The sequence below is a fragment of the Lissotriton helveticus genome, chromosome 8, assembly GCF_964261635.1.
Source record: "Lissotriton helveticus chromosome 8, aLisHel1.1, whole genome shotgun sequence".
In the NCBI taxonomy this organism is placed as follows: domain Eukaryota; kingdom Metazoa; phylum Chordata; class Amphibia; order Caudata; family Salamandridae; genus Lissotriton; species Lissotriton helveticus.
In genome coordinates this window covers 938,456,427-938,476,923 of record NC_136069.1, presented here as the reverse complement: position 1 = coordinate 938,476,923, position 20,497 = coordinate 938,456,427, and the positions used below count along the sequence as shown (strand labels likewise).

Genomic DNA, 20,497 nt, shown 5'->3' with positions numbered 1-20,497 from the left:
ATTAAAAAAATTCAGTGAAAAGGGCCAAGTCCAACAGCTTATATATATGTGTATGAAATCAATCTGGTTCATTAATCAGTTTCTCCCCTTAAATTCCAAACCTCCATGTGGAATACAAACATTGACATTCTAGTGTTTAGTATGAAGGAAACACTGTTAATATTCAACCAGGTAGATTCAAATTTCAATATTTGGCCAGGCAGCCTTATTTAGAGGGATTCCCATGTAACAGATCTTCTGTAAACCTGAGGAGCCTTTTTAAATAATTTGTAAAACCACATAAGTGCACAATCTATAAACTCTGCTAGATGCCACCATACTTAATGACATTTCTTCCACTCATGAACTAGGCTCGACAAGGTCCCCTGAAAATTGATGGTTAGAATTATCCAGCAGGCCCTTCTCAGACATGGGTGCCCTTAGAAGAGCTCTGGATTTTCTGGGTTTCCTAAATCTAAGACCCAAGGACTTAGTCGTGTAAAATCTATCTGGAAACTCTAGCGCCTGAATCGCAGAAAGGGGGTATTTCACACAGCTTAGCATGTCCATTTTTGTTACCAATTCATCCAAACTAGCAGACTTTAGGTTTATTCAAGATGAGATTAAAATTTTGTTTTGTTACATCGATATATTTGCTTCATATAGTGTGTGATATATTTGTGCATGTTTAATTATTACATTGGCATTTTTGAGAGATACAGATTCGTAGGGCTTCCCTTCATTTTCCCTAAACCTGGTTCTTCTCTTTCTTTGCTTTTACTACAGGCTACAATCAACAGGCCACACCTCAACAAGCACAGCAGTTTCAAGGATATAATCAGCCAGGTTCCCAGGTTCCAGCACCTGGATTTACTGCTCAGTCTCAGCAGCATCTGTCTCAGCAGCATCCGTCTCAGCAGCACCCATCTCAGCAGCACCCTTCTCAGCCTCAACAGTATCAAGCAGGCACCTTCCCACCACAGAATTATACAACACAAGCCTCCCAGCCAGCTAATTACAATGTTCCTCCTGCTTCCCAACCTGGAATGGCTCCTAGCCAGCCAGGTGCCTATCAAGCTAGGCCTACTTTCACACCTCCTCCAGGCAGTACTGTTACTCCTCCTCCAACTGGCTCCAATCCCTATGCACGCAACCGTCCTGCATTTGGTCAGGGCTATGCCCAGCCTGGCCCAGGGTACCGATAAAGCTCAATGCATAACTTGTGGTACAGGCTAGACACTTTCCATCCAAACAGACTCAATATTAACTTTTTAAATCGTGTTGAAGTTAAAGCATAAACCGTTCTTCATGGCATCACTTGCTTTTAAATAAATACAATATCATTTGCGGGGGCTAAAGACCAAATTCCTATTTTCCTGCTCTAAATTGTAAAAGCTTCCTAGTTTCTTTTTTTAAAACTACCTTCATATGTGTAAAGTGATTGCCATCCTAGCTTGAGTTGTGTGAAGGGTATATAAAAAGTGCTAACTTGAAGTTTAGCCCATGTAACTGCCTTGTTTTTACCATGAATGCGGTGTACTAAATTTGATCTGCGCTAGAGTAAAAACTAGCTAATATGTACAAATGTAAGATTCACACTAATTAAACAATGACCTCAATTGTTTTTGTTCATATTTATTGGGAAATCTCCAAATAAGTACACAAAGACTATGCCCCTTACGGCTTGGCGCTTTACATTTGATTTATGTAAATTCATGTATTTGCTTTTGATTCGGCTTTCATAAAGTGAAGGCAATTTTCACAGATCAAGATCCTATAGCAGCCCCAATTCAACAAACGTCTTATTACAACACATCAAAGCTTCCCTTTATTGCTCTTAAAACAAATGTGTTCAACGCCCCTCTCTAGAGGAAATGCAGCAGCGGCATGCTGAAGGAAGGCTTGTCTGGGAGTGTTCATGCCTAGGGACAATCCATTTTGCTTGAAACACTTGGGACTGCAGTCTATTAGGACAGGATTGCTGGCTCTCGGGAATAGCGCTGAACTAATAAAGGAAGGGGGTAATATCCAAGCTCCAGACTATGGTTATTTGTTTATTGGATTAAATAATTGTAGTAGGAATAGGCTTACATTTGTGCAAAGGTTGCTAGTAAAAAAGTTTAAAATCAATCTGTCTCTTTTATGGTATGTACAGGAATTATGTGACTTGCAAAAGCTGCTTCCCTAAATGCCTTATCTCACTTTGTTTGCATTCCCCAATGTGTTTTACAATCATGGTAGCCCACTGGCAATTTTTATGCCTGCAGTCTTCTGTTGTCCTCCTGGAAATATGTATACCTGGTGTGAGAAAATTGTGTTCTCTTCCAGGGGATCCTCATCAATAGTCCTAAGCACTGAATATTCCCGTCCAGGTGTGGGGATCCCGGAAATAATAAAAATTATGTAATGTATGATAAACATATATATAATTTTTTTTTTTCCTCATACCAATGCAGCCTCCATCTAGGAGGCTAAACAATGTAATAACAAATAAACTGCTTCTGCAAACACATAATATATGCATAAAAACACAGGAGGGCAAGTAGCATTTAAACTCTGTTTTTAATGAGTAAACCTCATGAAAAATACCTGGAAAAAAGCAGACATTGATAGCTTGCAGGCCGCATTGTAAACCAATAGCCTAGAAAAAAAGCATTTTCACACAAAACTGGCACGGGGCCTTTAAGGCAGCCATGACCCCTAGCTTCCCATCATGCCTCAGGGTGACAGGTCAGTTTTTTCCGGCTCATTCATTCAGCACCCTGGATCCACAGCTCTCCCATTTTTTACTTTTCTGTCAAAAAGTGTAATTATTTGAGGATTTTTTACTTTCACTCGATGACTTTTAGCCATAGAGTAAAGGTTAACCTTTTTTGTATTCCGAAAAGGTTTATTTCTGTCAGAAATGTCTTCCTTATTTGATCCTTGCCCTGCCTGTGGCAAAAAGAAGGCTAAATCAGACACCCATTCTGTGTGTGTACTCTGCCTCCCTGATTCTCACTCTTCTGCCACCTGTCATCACTGCAAGAAGTTGTTGAGAAGAACCATCAAGGACAGGGAGAGAATTTGACTTTATGGCCTCTCTGAAAGAGGTAGGTCTCCAGTGTGGCAACAAAAAAAAGAACATGGTTGACGTCGAGAGGCAAGGTCCCGACCTGTTCTCCTTCGGTGTCTGGATCGGCATTGAAGCTACCAACGGCGAAGCAGTTGTCGTCTAAGACTACGGTGGTGCAGGCGCATCACTCTTAAGAAATCGAGAACAACGCTCTCAACGTCGACAAAGGTAAAGGGCCCTCTGTTGTCAACCAGGCGACGATCAATGTCGAGGAGCAAATCTACGTCGACGCTGGCTAGGCGTTCGACGTCGAGGCAAATCACTCAGTCACCACCTCAATGGCGATCATCGTTGAGGCAGAGGTCTTTGTCGAGGTCAATACAAAGATCTGCGATGTCCAGACACAAGACTCCGTCACCGACGTCGAGGCAGAAGTCGACATCGGTGCAGAGATATTCGATGTCCAGACACAAGACTCCGTCACCGACGTCGAAGCAGAAATCTCCGTCGATGTCAGCACACCACATGTCGATGTCAAGACACCGGTCTTCAGAGCAGAGGTGGTTGACGTCGAAGCAAGGTACTCCGGCGGTGTCAGGCAGGCGCTCGATGTCGAGGCACCGGTCAAGAGTGAGTCCTCCTTCGAAGAGGAGAATGTCGACGTCAAGGCAGGCATCACAGTCGCTGACATGACGGTCGATATCGAGAAGGCAGTCTGTCCAGAGAGGACGTTCAAGATCGACGTCAAGGCACCAGTCCAAAGGGGCCTCAAGTCCGGTAATCCTGTCTAATTCACTGTCACAGACGCCAAGAATAGGTTCTCGCAGCTCTCAGATTTTCAACGTCCAGATCTCGGGAGGTCGTGATCCCCGCGTCTAGCAGTCCAGTGTTCAAGGGACATCCAGATTCAGCCGACAGGCCTGCACAGATAGTGAGATAAATCTCCTCCTCCACATTCTCCTGAGAGGCAAGAAGGGCAAAGATCTCCTTCTATCCATCTGTCACCGAGATGGAACCAGCCTTTGCATCACTGTGCCACAACTCCAGCGACAAGGGCACAGCACTACTCAAGCCCCCTTCACAGGTCTCCGTTGGCTCAACTGGTGCAGGCTGTGGATAGAGATCGTACTCCATCAAGAGGCAGGGATCGCAGTCGCACTACTGCACACACTCGCAGAAGGAGGTCCAGAAGCAGGAGAAGGCACAGATCTCCAATACCTTCCTACTCTTACACACACGTCCCAAAGAGACTACTCACCGACTCTTACTGCCGGCCCACCGTTGAGGGTCTCTCCGGTGGATTACGGCACTTTCCGGGTTGTGCTTTCCAGCGGGATAACTAAGTTAAACATCCCTATGTCGACTCGGCAAAGCTCGTCCTCTGTTCTCTTCGAAACTTAACACCAGAGAGCAGCATCTAGACCTCTGCTGCTATTAGTGCCGGGCCTACTCCAACCGGGTATGGACATTTTCCTTACGCCGGTAACCCTCACGCACCGGCTAGGATTTTGAAGAAATATCGTCCACTGGAGTAGGAGCCACTTTTCCTTAGATCTGATTCTCGCATCGGATTCTGTTATAATCGCTGCGTCAAAAAAGACTCCCGCAGTTGCCTCCTCCTCTACTGTTCCACCAGATAAGGGGAGTAAAACACAGGATTCGTGGGGAAGGAAGGTCTGCTGCACATCAGCCTCTATGATCAAGGTTTCGAGTGCATCAGCTCTTTTGGGTCGCTATGATAGGTCTTTGTGGGTCTCTCTTCAAAGACTGAAAAGCTGCCCGAAGAAGATAGCAAGGATTTTGTAGAAATCCTGGAAGAAGGCAGCTTGGTGGCGAACCAAGTTATCAGCGCTGCAGCTGATGGAGCTATTCTTTCAGCTCATGCCTATGCCCATGGGATATGCGCTAGGGGAACCTCCTGGCTTCGTCTCACAGCACTTAAACCGAAAGCACAGTCTCGGATCCTCCATCTTCCCTTCTCCGGCTCATCTTTATTTGGTGCACACACAGATGAGGAAATGTCCCAGATGAAGACACATTAAAATCCGTCTGTGTAGAAAAGAAGAGTTCCGAAGAAGCTTCAGATCTTACCATCGGCGATCCTCCCAACAGAGGGTTGAAACCCCTCATTGGCAGAAAATTCAGGATCAGCAGGGCCAGCAAAGGTCACAATACCAAGGCCAGAGGAAGAGGAAACCAGCTTGAGTCGAACACCTCTGCCAAGGCGCAGACCAAACAATGAGTGCCCACTTGCCGTTCACCACTCGGGTGGGGTGGGGGGGGTGGGGTGGGTGAGTATTACAACTCATCTCGAAGAGTCGCGTGCTATCACAAAAGGCCAGTGGGTGTTAGCTACGCTGCAGAATGGGTACTCTACGCTTTCTGCTCCATCCCCCCCTCAATCCCTCCGGTTCCATCATCATGATACCAGATATTGCAGAGAGAAGTTGCCACCCTTCTGCGAAAATCAGTCATCGAGAAGGTGCCAATATCTCAATGAGTTCGAGGGGTCTACTCAAGATACTTCTTGGTAAAGAAGACGGGTCGAAAAGCAGAATACAGACCCATTTTGGATCCGCGAACACTCAACAAATCAATCAAAAAGGAGTTTTTGCATGCTGGCTCCATCAAATATATCCACATCTCAGGCAGGGAGCTTGGATGTGTTAGCTGGATCTGCAAGATGCCTACTTCCATGTGCCGGTCACTCAACGTCACACAATATCTGAGATTCCTGGTGGGATCTTCGCGCTACCAGTACAAAGTGCTACCCTTCGGGTTGAAGTCCGCTCCCCAAGTGTTCACCAAGTGTTTGGCGATGGTGGCAGCCGCGCTACGTCGCAGAGGCATCTTCGTGTACCCTTACCTAGATGACTGGCTGTTGAAGGGTCCCTCCCCCCACAGCGTGAGGGGTCACTTTCTACAATGCCTAGAGCTTTGTCACCGGCTAGTCCTTCATGTGAACTTCGACAAAACAACTTCACAACACACACAGAAAATCCGTTATATGGGAGCTCTGGTAGTCTCAGAGGTAGGATAGGTGTTTCCTTTGGAGGATAGACCGTTTTCCATAACCCAGATAAGCAGACTAATTCTGGACAACAGAATGCGTCAGTTCGTCAGATTGCCTCCCTGTTGGGGTCGATGGCATCTTGCATTTTCCTGGTCCCCAATGCCAGGCTGCGAATGCGTTCTCTTCAGCAGGATCTGGAGGACAAATGGGATCAGCAAACAGCTCGCTGGGACGACAAAATAAATCTTTTAAACGCAGCAAGAGCATCCATCCCATGGTGGATGAAGAAGGAGAATATGCAAGTAGGGATACCTTTTCCTCAGGCACCTCCCTCAGACACTGATCACGGACGCCTCCCTCCAAGCCTGGGGAGCACTCATGGGGTCTCTCCAGACGCAAGGGCAATGGTCATCAAAAGAACGCTCATATCACATAAACATGTTGGAGCTGAGAGCCGTTCACCGCTCTCTCAAGGCTTTCCCCCCTTCAATTCAGGCAAACTCAATTTTAGTACAGACGACAATACCACCACCATGTATACTACCTGAACAAACCGGGGGAAATTAACACATGCACTTGTCTCTGGAAGCTCAAGCTCTCTGGCATTGGCTCCTGGCATGGAACCTATCAATCACAGCGGTACACCTGCTGGGAGAACAGAATGCACAAGTGGATGCTCTCAGTTGACACTTCGAAGACAGACAAGACTGGGTACTCCATGACAAGGTCGTCGAAGACATTTTCCAGACTTGGGGCATCCCAGCATCGAACTCTTCGCGAACGACAAAAATACAAATTGCAGAGACTTCACCTCCAGGTTCTGCTGGTCAGGGTCGAAAGGGAATGCCCTTTTGATAGACTGGTCAAGGGCATTTGTGTAGGCCTTTCCACCCCTTCCTCCCATTCCGAAGGTGGTGACCAAACTCTCTCATTCGCACACAATGATGATCCTGATTGCCCCGGACTGACCGAGACAATGGTGGTACCCGGACCTTCTGGACCGATCAGAATGCCTGCACAGGAGACTGCCGTACAGGCCGGACCTGTTGTCCAAGATGAACGGGAGGATTCGTCACCCCAACCTTCCTTCACTGAACTTGTCAGCATGGCTCCTGAGGTCCTCCAGTATGGCCATTTAGGACTGCCACAAGACTGCATGACCATCTTAAAAGAAGCAAGGAGATCGTCCACTAGGCACTCATATGCATGCTAGTGGAAACGTTTTTATATGTGGTGCGTACAAAATAATTTTAACCCAACCAAGGGGCAGAAGGAAGGCATTTTATCATACCCACTTTACCTAGGCGCTCGCCTTCTTTCTTTCAGTTGCAGGTTGTAAAAGACTTCTTACAAGGTCTACAAAAGGTCTACCCTCCGGTACGGCCTCCTTCACCGCCCTGGGAGCTGAACCTGGTGCTATCAAAGTTGATGGGTCCACCTTTCAACCTATCCACAAAGCAACCTTGAAACATCTCACATGGAAGGTGGCTTTCCTGGTAGTGATCACCTCCGCTCGCTGAGTGGGCGAAATACAGGCCCTCTGCTCAAAGGAACCTTACACTGTTTTCCATCTCAATAGGGTGGTATTGAGGACTCTCCCCTCCTTCCTTCTGAAGGTAGTGTCAGATTTCCACTTGAATCAGACCATCTCTCTACTGACCTTTTTCCCTCATCCCTCCACTCCAGCTGAGAGAGCTTTACACTCGCTTGACCTAAAGAGTTTGAAAATTCTATCTGGATAGGTCCAAGTCCATAAGAAAATCTGATCAACTATTCGTTAACTATGGGTCTATCGGACAGGTTTTCCAGCTTCAAGCGGTCCATCTCCAGATGGATAGTTTCAAGCATCAAGTTAGCTTATCAATTAGCGCAAAAGCCCCTTGGGCCTACTCCCAAGGCGCATTCCACGAGAGGAAAAGCGGCTACGACTGCTTTCCTTCATAACATGCCTATCTCTGAGATCTGTAAGGTGGCAACTTGGAGGTCCGTCCATACATTTACAAGGCACTATTGTCTAGATTCAGACACCAGAGCAGACACCCAAGTCGGCCAGGCCTCCTTGAGGAATCTGTTCAACAGCTGAATGAATGACCCAACATACAACAATAGCTGCAGTCTCATTTGCCTGCAGTTGGAAGATGGGCTTGCTATTCTATTCAGTGCTTATGACTATTGATGAGGATCCACTGGAAGAGAAGGATCAGTTACGTACCTGTAATCCTAGTTCTCTTCCAGGGGTATTCTCATCAAAGTCAAAAGCAACCCACCGCCTCCCCAGGCAAATGAGATTACTTCATTATTAAATGGTATCTTTGTGCCCTGATCTTCAGGGTTGCGCAAAGAACAACTAACCTAACTGTCACTCCTGAGGCATGATGGGAAGCTAGGGGTCATGGCTTCCTTAAAGGCACGGTGGAAGTTTTGTGTGAAAATGCTTTCATTTTCTATGCTATTGGTTTAGAATGCAGTCTGTAGGTTAACAATGTGTGCTTTTTTATGCATTTTTTTTTCATGAGGTTTACTCATTAAAAACAGAGTTCAAGTGCTACTTTCCCTCCTGTGTTTTTAGGTCTCGGCCTGAGAGACTGCGCACATGCTCAGTCGAGCTGGCGAGATTTAATGAGGTAGGGTATTTTTCACTAGCGAGGTTAAGCCCCGCCCCTCTTTTCCATTGGCTGGCATCACCATTCATGCAAAACAGTGGCCAGCCATTGGAAAAGAGGTCCTAGTGACCTTTTTTCTCTAAGCCCCGTCCTTTTCTGACTGGCTTACTTGACTTACTGCTGCGGTAAAAGGTTTCATATCTTCTTTATGGGGCCATCTGTTTCCCCCATAAAGAAGATAAGGAACCTTTTACGTCAGCAGGAAGTTCGTCTGAAAGGGACGGGGCTGTGTCATGGCGAGCGCTTGTTTCGAGCGCTTGTTTTTTCATGTTTTAAAAACTTCCTCTGTTGCTCCATCGCCCGCTTCCTATTGTTTCTCCGGTGTTCACTTCTCCTCTTCCATTACTCTCCCACCCTCCAGGCCTTTTAAAAAAACATGTTTTTTACAGTCTTTTGGACGGCCCAAAAACTTCCACTTGCTGCAGCTGGTAGAAAATTCCTCCCAGGACACGTGTGATTACAGCGGCCTCTTTGTGGCGTGCTCGACTGGTCGGTGCGTGGAGCGTGTCCCGTGTCTTCGGGCCGCAGTGGAGTTTAGGGGTCCCCTAACCTACGCTCATCTGTCTCTCCTGTGCTGGTGCACCGCTCACCCGGCTGGCAGCAGAGACAGCGCTCTCACCCTCCAGCTCGTCATGGGTTAACCCTGCCTGGGAGGGGGAGGGATGTGCTCGGCACTGCCCCCTGCACAGTGTGGCACAGCGCGCTCGGGGCTGCTGAGTGAGAGGTCCCAGCAGTGCCTGGCGAGCAGCTCTAGACTTCAGCCCCACACGGGCATGGCAGAGGAGAGATGAAGGTGTCCGCGTGCAACGTGACCCTCTGCCCTCCCCCTCCCCCCCGGGAGTTCCCGATCTAGGAAGCCGCTGGCCCGGAGACGGCGCAAGGTAGGCATCCGCCACTTAGTTGCTATCCGATACCTTGTTTTTCTTGAGCCTGCTACTGTTCCTTCCACATACCACAGTGGCAGGCTGTAGGCAAACTACCCAGCATGTTCTCCCATTCCCCGGCGCTATTTTTGTGTTCACGAGAACAGCTTTGCCGGCGTGTTTGTTTTGATGACAAAAGACACATTTTAACTGCCGCCTGTCTTGGTTTGCAGCAGCCCCCTTTTCTGCATTCCTGCCCGGTGGAGTTTTGCTTTGGCTTGTGTTCTTTAGGAAACCTGCATTCCGCCTTTTCCCCTTGGCTTGCGTTTTTTGGTGTCCATTTGAGCCTCCTTGAAGCCACGAGACAAAATAAACACCCCTCGCTCGCAGCACTGCCAGGCTGATCTGCCCCCCGTGGGCTTAATCCGGTTCAGAGGTGACCTGGTTTACCCAGGCACTAATGGCTGAAACTTTACTTTGTTAATTTAGAAGTTCCAAATGTGTAAAATACTGCAGAAATGGTTATTTAGACCAGGAAAATTGGTTGGCAGTGAAGGAACCGGTAAAGAAACGTGCTACTTGAATTGTTCCTAAGGTTGTCTATAAAGCGCTTTGACATAACTTTTTATATGTGGTTATTTTAACCCAAGTAAAGTTTGTACTTATTTTAACAACATTTAACAGATTAAATGACCGTCTTTGTAGAGATTTGAATCTGTAACCTGCGATTCTCGTCAGCGAGTGCTTAGTTCGCTGAGCTACCTAATTCGGTAGTCCAGGCTGTTTCCTTTAAAGAGCCCCTGTGGGTGCCCAGGTGTAGCAGCCACTTGCATTCATTACGGGGTTCTCCTGCTTGCTGCCTGTTTCAAGTTACATTTGACAGACTACAGGGGCTGTCCAATAACCCTGAACCAGGGACAATATATAATACCGCCTAACAAGCGGTTCAGGTAAATAATTCAAATTTAAACAATCAGACTTTGGAAAGAAAAAGAATTATACAAAAGAAAGGGAATGAAGGAGCCTATACAAACAATTATGCAATTTTACAAAACACTTATAATTTATTAAGCATATAATTATTAAAAAGGTTCAGAAAAGAACCATACCGCTCAAAAAAAGACTGTTGGCAAAACAAAAACAAACAGTTCACATGCCAAACAAGTGGCTAACAAACGTTCTATATACAAAAAGGAACAACCAATACAAAATGATGTGTTCTTCACAAATTATGGCTACAAAAAGCGTCAACTGCGTTTCAACCGCTAGATGAATGTGCGGTCATCATCAGGACAGAAGTTCATTTGAGCGTTTAAATTTCTGTATAAGGAAAATTATAAAATTAAGTTACATAGATATGGTCGGCTTCTTCAGAGGAAATAACTAGGGGAAGGGGAAAAAACACCCTGTGTAACTAATCAAGGTTTATGTAGTCCTAAATGGATGGATATAAATAATTTGATAATTGCCGCCGAATCGTACATGTTGAAAACGGGAAGGCAACCGTTTTAACTTTAATCGGTGGTATTTTCCTTAGATAAGAGCAATAATGTGTGTGGCCTTCCGTCTCGATAATGCTGGCTCCAAGTGGGTTCAACGGAAAAAGACCTAGATACCACTCACCACACCAAATTGTATTGGTGACATCGGAAGGCAGTATTCATACGCCTAAAGTAAAGCATTGGATTGCCTCCATTATTGATCGCTCTAAGTAAGTTTCGTGTTCAGTTGGGTACCACATTTGGGTCCCACCGCATTAGCAGCATGTTTCTAAATCTGTATATTAGTTTCATTTACAGAGTTAAAATCTTCACCTACTCGCCATTCTATTAACAACTGGCTTGTTTTACTCCAAGGTTATTTTTTACTCATAACTATCTAGGTGGTTAATGAACTCACGAGCGGTGCGGTGCTAGCTTTTTCTGTACCCCTATCTTGACCTTGATTAGTTACACGGGGTGTTTTTTTTTCCCTTCCCTCTTCCCCTTGTTTTTTCCTCTGAAGAAGCCTACCATATATGTTTTGGTTTTGCCAACAGTCTTTTTTTTTTTTTTTTTTTTTTTTTTTTTTTTTTTTTTTAGCGTTCTATTCTGAACCTTTTTAATAATTATATGCTTAATAAATTATAAGTGTTTTGTAAAATTGCTTAATTGTTTGTATAGGCTCCTTCATTCTCTTTCTTTTGTATAATTCGTTTTCTTTCCTAAGTCTGATGGTTTAAATTTGAATTATTTACCTGAACCGCAGATCAAGTAAATAAGTATAGTAACAAGTATCTTGTTGGGTGGTATTATCTATTGTCCCTGGTTCAGGGTTATTGGACAGCCCCTGTAGTCTGTCAAATGATTTAAGTACAACCGGTGGGTTGTGAGGGCTTTGTGCCTCAGTATGTCCCTTACACATGATGGCAAATACTGTAGCTCCTACTTATTCTGAGGAGTACATTGCATGCATCAAAAGTGGTCCATCTCTGCTTGGTGCTGGAGCAGTAACACCTGCTTTGGATGAAAGACAAGCACTGTTAGATGAATTAGAACAGTGCCGTAAGAAACATGTTAGAACCACTCTACATGCTCTTATGATGACTGAATATCTAAAAAAAGATGTCATCCCTATGGGTCTGCAGGTGCGGAATGTACCTGTAATTTTTACTAATGACCCTAAGTTCAGTAAAGGATTTAGCCATATCGGTGTTGCATGTTCCCGCCATTGGCTGGTACATGGCATCGATACGGCCTTGGAACATAGTAAAAAAGAATTAGAAATCATAGCAGACTTGGAAAAGAGACTTGCAGAAGGAAATGTAGTTGCAGATGCTAAGGCAGCATTGGACAAGGTTACTAAAACTATAGCCGAATTTGAACATATTGAGAGAACAAAAAAGACTAACATAATACAGAAAGATATTGTTAATTTTGATCAAATACGGTTTCATCCTTATGTACAGGACGAGTTTTTCTCCCAACCAAGGCAACAATATTCAGATAACTATCCTACTTGGGGACGTTTTAAGAAAAATATGGGGGTAACCTTCTCCGACTCATCAGCAAGTTCGGGTGATGATAGTGATCTGGGGGCGGTTCTCGCCCTGGCCCATCCAATTTAAACTATCCTCAACCACCTCCTTTTTTAGAGCTACGAGGTAGGGGGAGGGGCAGAGTCAAAACCCGAGCACCGATACCCAATCCACAGGTACAGCACTGGAATTTTCAATCAGGAGAGAGACAGACGCGCAGGAAATGTTATCAGTTGGGCCCCCCGCAATAACAACACCCGATTGCTCTGTTGCAAATACCATCCCGATTTTCAATATCTCTGAACACTTATTGTCTTCAGCTGAAGTCTCATTACTTTCTAAGGGGCTCCGCTTTGTTCCCACCGAGAAATCATGCTTATTTGATATCCAACTGGAATTATTACAGTTTTTCAGAAAATTACGTATTAAAGCATTTTTTCTTGGGAACAATATGAGTGAGTTTCTCTGGATTGAGGCCCCCCTCTACTTTTAATCCCCCTCCTAACCAGGTCCCTATTGAACTGTTGGCCTTGGAATCAATGGTTTTGAATGATGTGCTTGCTTTGAATAAAAACTTTGAATATGTTCCGTATAATATCTCCCTAGCTGAACGACAAGCACTCCCAAAACTGAAAATGAATCAAGAGGTCGTAATCAAGCCGGCTGACAAGGGCGAGGGGATAGTGGTGCAGTCTTAGACTGACTATAAGATCGAACTTAAACGCCAATTTACTAATCTCAACCACTATCTCCCCCTCGGAACTAGTCCCTTGGCCGAGATCCAACACTTGATTCTCACAGTGACTACAGCAGCCAAAACTGATGGCTTCATAATGTGGAAAATGACAATGTATATGTACATAAGCGGCGTTCATTTATGCTCACCACTGCCACTGTTGAAAGTAAAGCGAAAGTCACGAAACAGTGGCCACGCCATCTTGTCCCCTTTTAGGCCCCATCACGAACATGGGTGGCAGCCTTTTTGTGTGTCATGACCTCTCTGCCCACTGCCAATAGCCTGCACGTCTCTCCCCCTCACTCCCCAGCCTCGCAAGTATTCCCCCGCGCCCTGACAGCCCCCGGTCTCTCCTGCTTGGGCCATAAACGCACCTCAAACACGACCCTGTCTCAGAGCCACATCCCGTGCTGGACCCCCTACCCCCTCGCTCTTTCATCCCACCCATAGAACAGGCCCTTTGGTAACCTCTTCCTCCCTGCCCGATTGCCCGGCCTGATCCCAGGCCATCACCTAGCCCAACAGATGCAGTTTATTGCTCCCTACAATAGGACCTCGCCTCACATCAGAGGAGCGGTGATTAGTCAATGCCTTCACACCCCTAGATCCGATCGATCGCCCGTATTCCTGTTCCCAGCGGAATGTCCAGCTGCGCGATAGCCATCACATGCTGAGATCGGGGTGGGAACTCTACTGTAGATGTTTGTGGGAACGGGCCTGAACCGGGGATTCCGGGAATGTCTTTCCGTACATCAAAGCATTACCAAGAATGTGTTGTATGCAATAAAGTAATAAACCAGTGTATAAGAGGCCAGGCCTCAGAGATGTTGGGAGAGCACCTCGAGAAGATACCCTGTTGTCTGATTTGACGTGTTCTGCTCCGTCGGAATAAACTCCTGTTTCCTGCCTTCCAGTCTCCAGCGCCTGCCTCTTTATTTGGTAACAGTGAGTTGGGTGAGAGGCGGCTAGCGCCGGGCAAATCTTGAAAAGGGGTAATCGACCCGATCTGCCTGACCCTTTTTCTACAATTGGCGCCCAACATGGGGCCCATCAGCGACACGTGGATCCAGTGGGAGAGGTCCCAACGACAGAGTGAACGACTGCAACGATCGGTAAGAGCTCCTGCCCGATAGACCCTTGTCTGGCAGCCGATCATCCGAACTTCACTGGTTCCAAGCAGACCTCTCTCGAGTGATCTACGGTCCTGACTGGGAACCATCAGGAGTGCCACAGCAATTACGGAGAATAGAGGACGATCGGGCGCTGGAAGCGGAAGACGAGAAACTGTCCATGCGGTCCGGGTAAGGTCGTGTAACACGACGAATTGCGAATTGATTGTTTGATTGTCATTGGAAAATACTAGTATTACGCATTTGATTGTTTTGGTCCTGAGAGATTCTCTGTCTACAAACGGGGAAGGATAGGAGTATTCTCCCTTTGCAGATAGTAAAGGGTGGGTAGCGCAGGCTTTTGCCCCCGTTGTAACCCGTCGCGCCTACTTCCCTCTCCATTTGATTGATTGTTATCCAAGCATTTACTGTTTTGGAATTGGTTCTCTTTGGATCATTCTCTATTTGCAAACAAGCACAGAGTCGCAATACTCTGTTTAGTCTTTGCAGATAGTGAAGGATAGGTAACGCAGGCTTTTACCCCCGTTGTAATCCGTCATGCCTATTTTTATCCCTCATTTGATTGATTGTTTGACCGAACATTAATCGTTCGGAATTGGTTCTCTGAAAGGATCTTCTCTGCCTACAAACAGGGAGGAACAGGAAGATCTCTCTCTTTGCAGATAGTGAAGGGTAGGTAGCGCAGGCTTTTGTCCCCGTTGTAACCCGTCGCGCCTATTTTATTCCTCATTTGATTGATTGTTTGTCCGAACACTGACTGTTTGGAATTGGTTCTCTCTTTGGGTATTCCCTATTTGCGAATACTGTAGAATAGAAATATTCTATCTAGTCTCCGCAAAGTAGTGAAGGATAGGTAGTGCAGACTTTTGTCCCCATTGTAACCCGTCATGCCTATCTTCTCCCCATTGTTCAGTAGTTGGTTCAGCCCGGACCATTTATTAGAGGTAGATCTGGCTCCACCGGAGGACACCCCTAATAAAAAGGACATATATATAAAAAAAAATTAAAAAATGCGGATTAGCCGCTGTATCGTGCTAGGAAACAATAACATAAAAATCGTTAGGAAAAACAAAAGGAATCGAGCAAAATCAGTAGGCCACTGATGAGATCTCTTTTTTTGACCTAGCTGAAATAGAAACATTAGGAACAACCCCTCAGGAGAAATATGAAACTAGTGAGAAGAGCCGAACTCAACGCCATGATGACTGCAAGACAGCTCGGCTCCACCGCCCACCCTGCCCAAATAACGACAAACCCTATGCAAATATTATAAATATACAACACTCCAGCAAAGTAACATGTTAAAACGTTTTTATTGTACAACTATATATTAAACGACTATTTACATGGCAAACGGCTGCAACAACAAACCCACAATGCATTTCGCCGTCTGCTTGACGCCGTTCCTGTCCCTCCTTCCTCAAAGTAGCAATGTTGGGCTACCTTTTAGTAGGTTTTTGGGCGTTAGAAAGTCTACAAAAGCCATCAGCTGGCGAGGTAGCGTCGGTGGCGGCCTGGGGTGGAGGGCCATTGCGCGAATAGCCCGGAGGCGACACCACGCGCCGAGGCCTGTCCCCAGGATGTCCAGAGGTGGCGCGGACGACCCCCCTCCCCCTCCCCCTCCGAGTAGGGGGTTGTCTCCAACACTAAGATTGCCATCAGCGTTCCGCTCGACGAGCCCCGCGGTTGGCTGACCGGGGGACCCGCTCCTGTGGCCGTGGCAAAGAGCGGCTGGCCGCCATCGGCCGGAGAAGTCGTGGGGTGAATGGCCCGGCCCGGAATGTACTGGTCCTCCCATTCCCTTCCTCTTCTGACGCCTTGCAGGCCACGGGGGGGGGGGATGTCTTGCTCATGCCTCCGGCCCCCCCCCCTTCTTTCATCGCCTGGTCCGGCCATAACAAATGTCAGCGAGACGGCGTGGGGTGCACTGGGAGGAAGAGGCGGCGCGGACGAGCCTCTCCCACCTCCCCAGGTGGAGGCCCCTCATCTGCACCCCCAACGCTCCACTCACCCGACAAGGGTTCGTCCACTGTTGCGGTGCAGCAACACTCCACGCACCCGGCAAGGGCTCGTCCACTGTTGCGGTACAGCGACGCTCCACTCACCCAGCAGGGTCTCGTCCACTGTGGCGGTGCAACGACGCTTCACCCGACAGGCTGGAGTCCGTCTGCTCTTGCGATCCAGCGACTGCCGGTTGCTGCAGAACTCCTAAAATGGCAGTCGACTCTGCAGGAATGGGCCTGGCGTGAAAAGATGGCCTTGTCGCCTGTCAACCAGAAACTGGGCCCCCGTCCAGATGCGTTCTCCTCAGCTTTGAAGATTCTACGAGAACTGCGGGGGCCCCCGACCCCCGCGGGCCCCCCGATGGGGAACGACTGCCATGATTGCCCGCAGAACGACCAAGACGTAGCCACGAGACGTTGGCGCTCTCATGCTGGCACCAGCCTCAGTTTGAATGACCAAAAATACTGCAGACTACCGATTTGATCAGTTCCGGTGGAACACCAGTATGACCCGGTAGGAAAGATTGTTGCCCCCCCCCCCTTTTTGATTGATGGTTCATGTCACCGGTCCCTTCTGTTGCCCTTTAACGAAACTTCTGGACTGCCGAAAGAGGCTCTGGTCCAACCACGAGTTGGTGGAGACATTTTGACTATACTTGGACCCGCCTGACCCCACCCAAAATGGCGCCGGTACAAATGAAACTCGCAACTCCCTGTTGTGTTCCGGTTACCCAGCCTTGATATCATGAGATATGTATGCAGTTTTTGAAGCGCATGGCGGGAGGGGATGGGTACTGATTGAACATTCGGACAATGAATTGATATTAAGTTTTGAAGCATCATTGATTACCGTATTATTGAAAGTTCGAAATTTCGACACTTATGGTACTTGCCCACGATGAATTTTCTATATGATTTTATTGCACTTGTCGCATCTTTATGAAATTAACGACCACCAACTCCGTTACGTTTTCCTCAAATAAATATCCCCTCATGTACAGTTCCAGTCTGCTCCGTGGCCGGCCCACGTGGTTGTAGGCCCGTATTTGTACGCCAACATGGTTTTTAATAAAGGTTCTTTTCTTTTGAAAAGCAAACATAGTTGTTGCGCTTAGATTGGTAAGTTTCGAATAAATAGCCACTGTTTCCGATATAAGTAAAATACAGGTGAAATGAAGCAACTCGATTACTTAGAGGTCAAAAAGCAAAATACACAGAAATTTTGCAGATATGAATGGTCCAGGTTTGTCGTGTGTGTTTTTGTTTTTATTTTTGTGCAACATAAAGCAATCGATAAAGATCCCGGTATTTTGCCTTTACTTTATATGCCACGTTCATCAGGGAAATTGTTTCAGATGCCCCTAAGCCACTCCGGAGGAATGCCACCTAGCCCCTCTAGTTTCCGCGCCTGATGAACAAAAACGACCCTTCTCCACTGTAGACCATCCCTCCTCCTTGAAGGAGAGCACGAGTTCACCCCCACTTTACACTGGCCTCCCTCTGTTTTGACCCTTGCCTACACACGATCCGTAATACTACCCTTGGGCGATCTATGCAACACACAGTCCATCAATGATTATCTCTCCCGCACTACCGGTCTCCCTGGGCTTAAACGCCGAGATGAAAGGGACTGCACCCCGCGGAGATAGGTCGAGTATGTGGTGAGTAAAGGCATTCTCGGATTTATGCGCGCTGATGTGTTTTAAAACGCTGCCCCCCCCCCCCCTTCTTTTTCCCTTCTTTCTGCAGGTCGCATCAGAACGTCGACTGAAACAAAAAAAATGGAGAAGACCTAAGCAACACACCGTGGTTCCGCGCGAAAAGAAATTGTATAGTATCTATGGGGACTGCCCATGAGAACGTGACGATTTTGTGTGATATGAATGCACACGTGTATGCCCTGATGTGTATAGCTCGACTGAATATGCGTTGCACACGTTTGGATTGATAAGAGAAATGTTTTATGTATGACTTAAGTGATGATCGAACGGCCGTTGGAATGGGGAAAAGGGGTCTGAACATGGTGCCAATATAAGACGAACATATAGCACTCCCTTACTTGGAAACGACTGTCTCTCTCTCTCTCTGAACCCAACGACTGGAAGGTTGGCCTGAAGCAGAAACTTGGTGGGTTATTGCAGTATGACAAAATATGACTCCAACCAGTACCCCAAATAATGCAACCAAGAATGACGTGCACCCATGAGTAAATTCATACGGAAACTAAATAGGGAAAGGTTCAGGAATATTCCAGGGTGAGATTTACCCAAGTACCCTCCTCCTGGAAGACTAGGAATATTGTCAATGCTTAAAATTTACCCCCTCCTTCTGGCACCCTCGTAGACATGAAACTCAAAGCTGCCTCATTGTCTCCCCCCCCCGACTGACACCCTCCGTTGCCTCAGCCTGGATACCCATTCGCTAAAAAAAATGATTCGAAGCCCACCGTGAGTATTAGCCCGACCAGGTTAGTTCCCGAACAATTGGCAAAGGTGTAAGTATTTGCAACCGAGGCCAACAGCAAAGACAGCCAGGTGAATTAAATAGGATACTAAGGATGCGCAGCATGCAGGAAGAAATCTCTTTGGCCAAGTACTGTTCTATGTTTTGTCTTGGGTTTTTGTATATAATACATGTACTATCCCCCCCGCCTGAATTCATGTGTACGTAATGTATGGATTTACGTCGTCCCTCAGCCTGTGTTTCTATATAACATGGCCCCCTACTGTTTTGTGTTGTGTGCGCACTAAATGGCCTATTATTGAACACGTTTCTCTCTCTCTCTCTCCATGTTGTACGTGTACCGAATAGTTCATTTAAAATGCGGACGACTCTCTCTCCGAGGGTCCCCCTGTTCCCTCTTCCTTTGTGTGGTAACGTTGTGCCCCGCCGGCACGAGCCTAATTGGTTTTTGAACACAAAGGTGTTCGACAAATTGACAGAAACTAAAACAATTGTAATTTGCCATATTACTACCTCTCCTTTCTGTAAAATGATGGAACTTGAATTGGCTAAGAAGGAAAGGACAGGTAAGACGACTGATGTCCCCTAATCTGACCCTTTTCATAGGGGGACTATATGTCAGTGGCTTTCTGTTCTCAGTTCGTTAGAAACACGATCCCCAATGCCCAGATTGCCCCACCTCTCTGCACCCAAACACGGATGTCCAAAACGTCCCCGTTTCTCCCGATTGACCCCAGCTCCATATCCCGAAGTATAACTGATGACCCTGATTAACTGTTGCTCCCCGAGAAAAGAATGTTTAGCCTCTGCCCCTCTCTCATGATGATAGAAGACTGCCAGGGCTTGGGTTAGAAAGACGAGTCTCTACCGAAGGATCCGATTTCGAGTTTGATGGAATACGCAGTTGATAGGAGTCTGACCTCTCTCCATATACGTCATGAATGAACGCCAAATAGACTTAGTACAAACTCAGTTGAAATGCCCGCATACATGCTCCACAGTGATAACTTCTGACCGATGAACGTACCCCCAACTACTTAGATTTGGGGCGGAATTGAAATGTATAAATGTGTTCTCCTGCCAGTTCTCTGAAACCTGTTTTGTACCCATTCAAAGATACACAGTCACCGGAGGAGAGGGGCCGGACGTGACGCACAGCCTGGCCGCAGATCATGAAGCACGTGTGACCTCGACCTAAGGTGGAGCCGCAGAGCAACGAGACGCGGGACGAGGCACCACTCTCAAACACGGAAAATGAAAGGATGGAGGGCTGCCTTGAAGCCCTCTGCTTGTTGACCCAGAAGTCCCCGCCCCTTTGAGCCCGATTGATGGACCTGCCTGCTCGTTACCCTTTGCTCCCTTGGTTTGTGTCGAAGATCTGGTCCCACTCCGCCCTCTCTTCCCTCAATGATCCGACAACCCCCCCTTTTTTCTTTTCACATGGATTTTGACTCAGAGAAGAAGAACAGCATTTAGGTAGAGTAGGGTTTGCCGCGGAAGGAGAAAGAAATGCAGGTGCTCAGCATGAGGCGCCCTTAGAAAGATTAGTTAGGAAACAGGACTGTGGACTAACAGC

General features: G+C 46.8%; 1 protein-coding gene across 3 annotated transcripts in view; it reads left to right on the top strand.

Moving 5' to 3' along the window:
• The window catches only part of LOC144773018 (protein TFG-like), a 199,579-nt gene extending 197,981 nt beyond the window's left edge, over positions 1 to 1,598 (top strand). For all 3 annotated transcript variants that reach the window (XM_078657778.1, XM_078657776.1, XM_078657777.1), the window contains one exon: positions 766 to 1,598. In XM_078657778.1, the coding sequence (XP_078513904.1) occupies positions 766 to 1,184 (419 nt within the window). In that variant the 3' untranslated portion in view covers positions 1,185 to 1,598. The remainder of the gene's footprint in view (positions 1 to 765) is intronic.
• Positions 1,599 to 20,497: the final 18,899 nt, after the last annotated feature.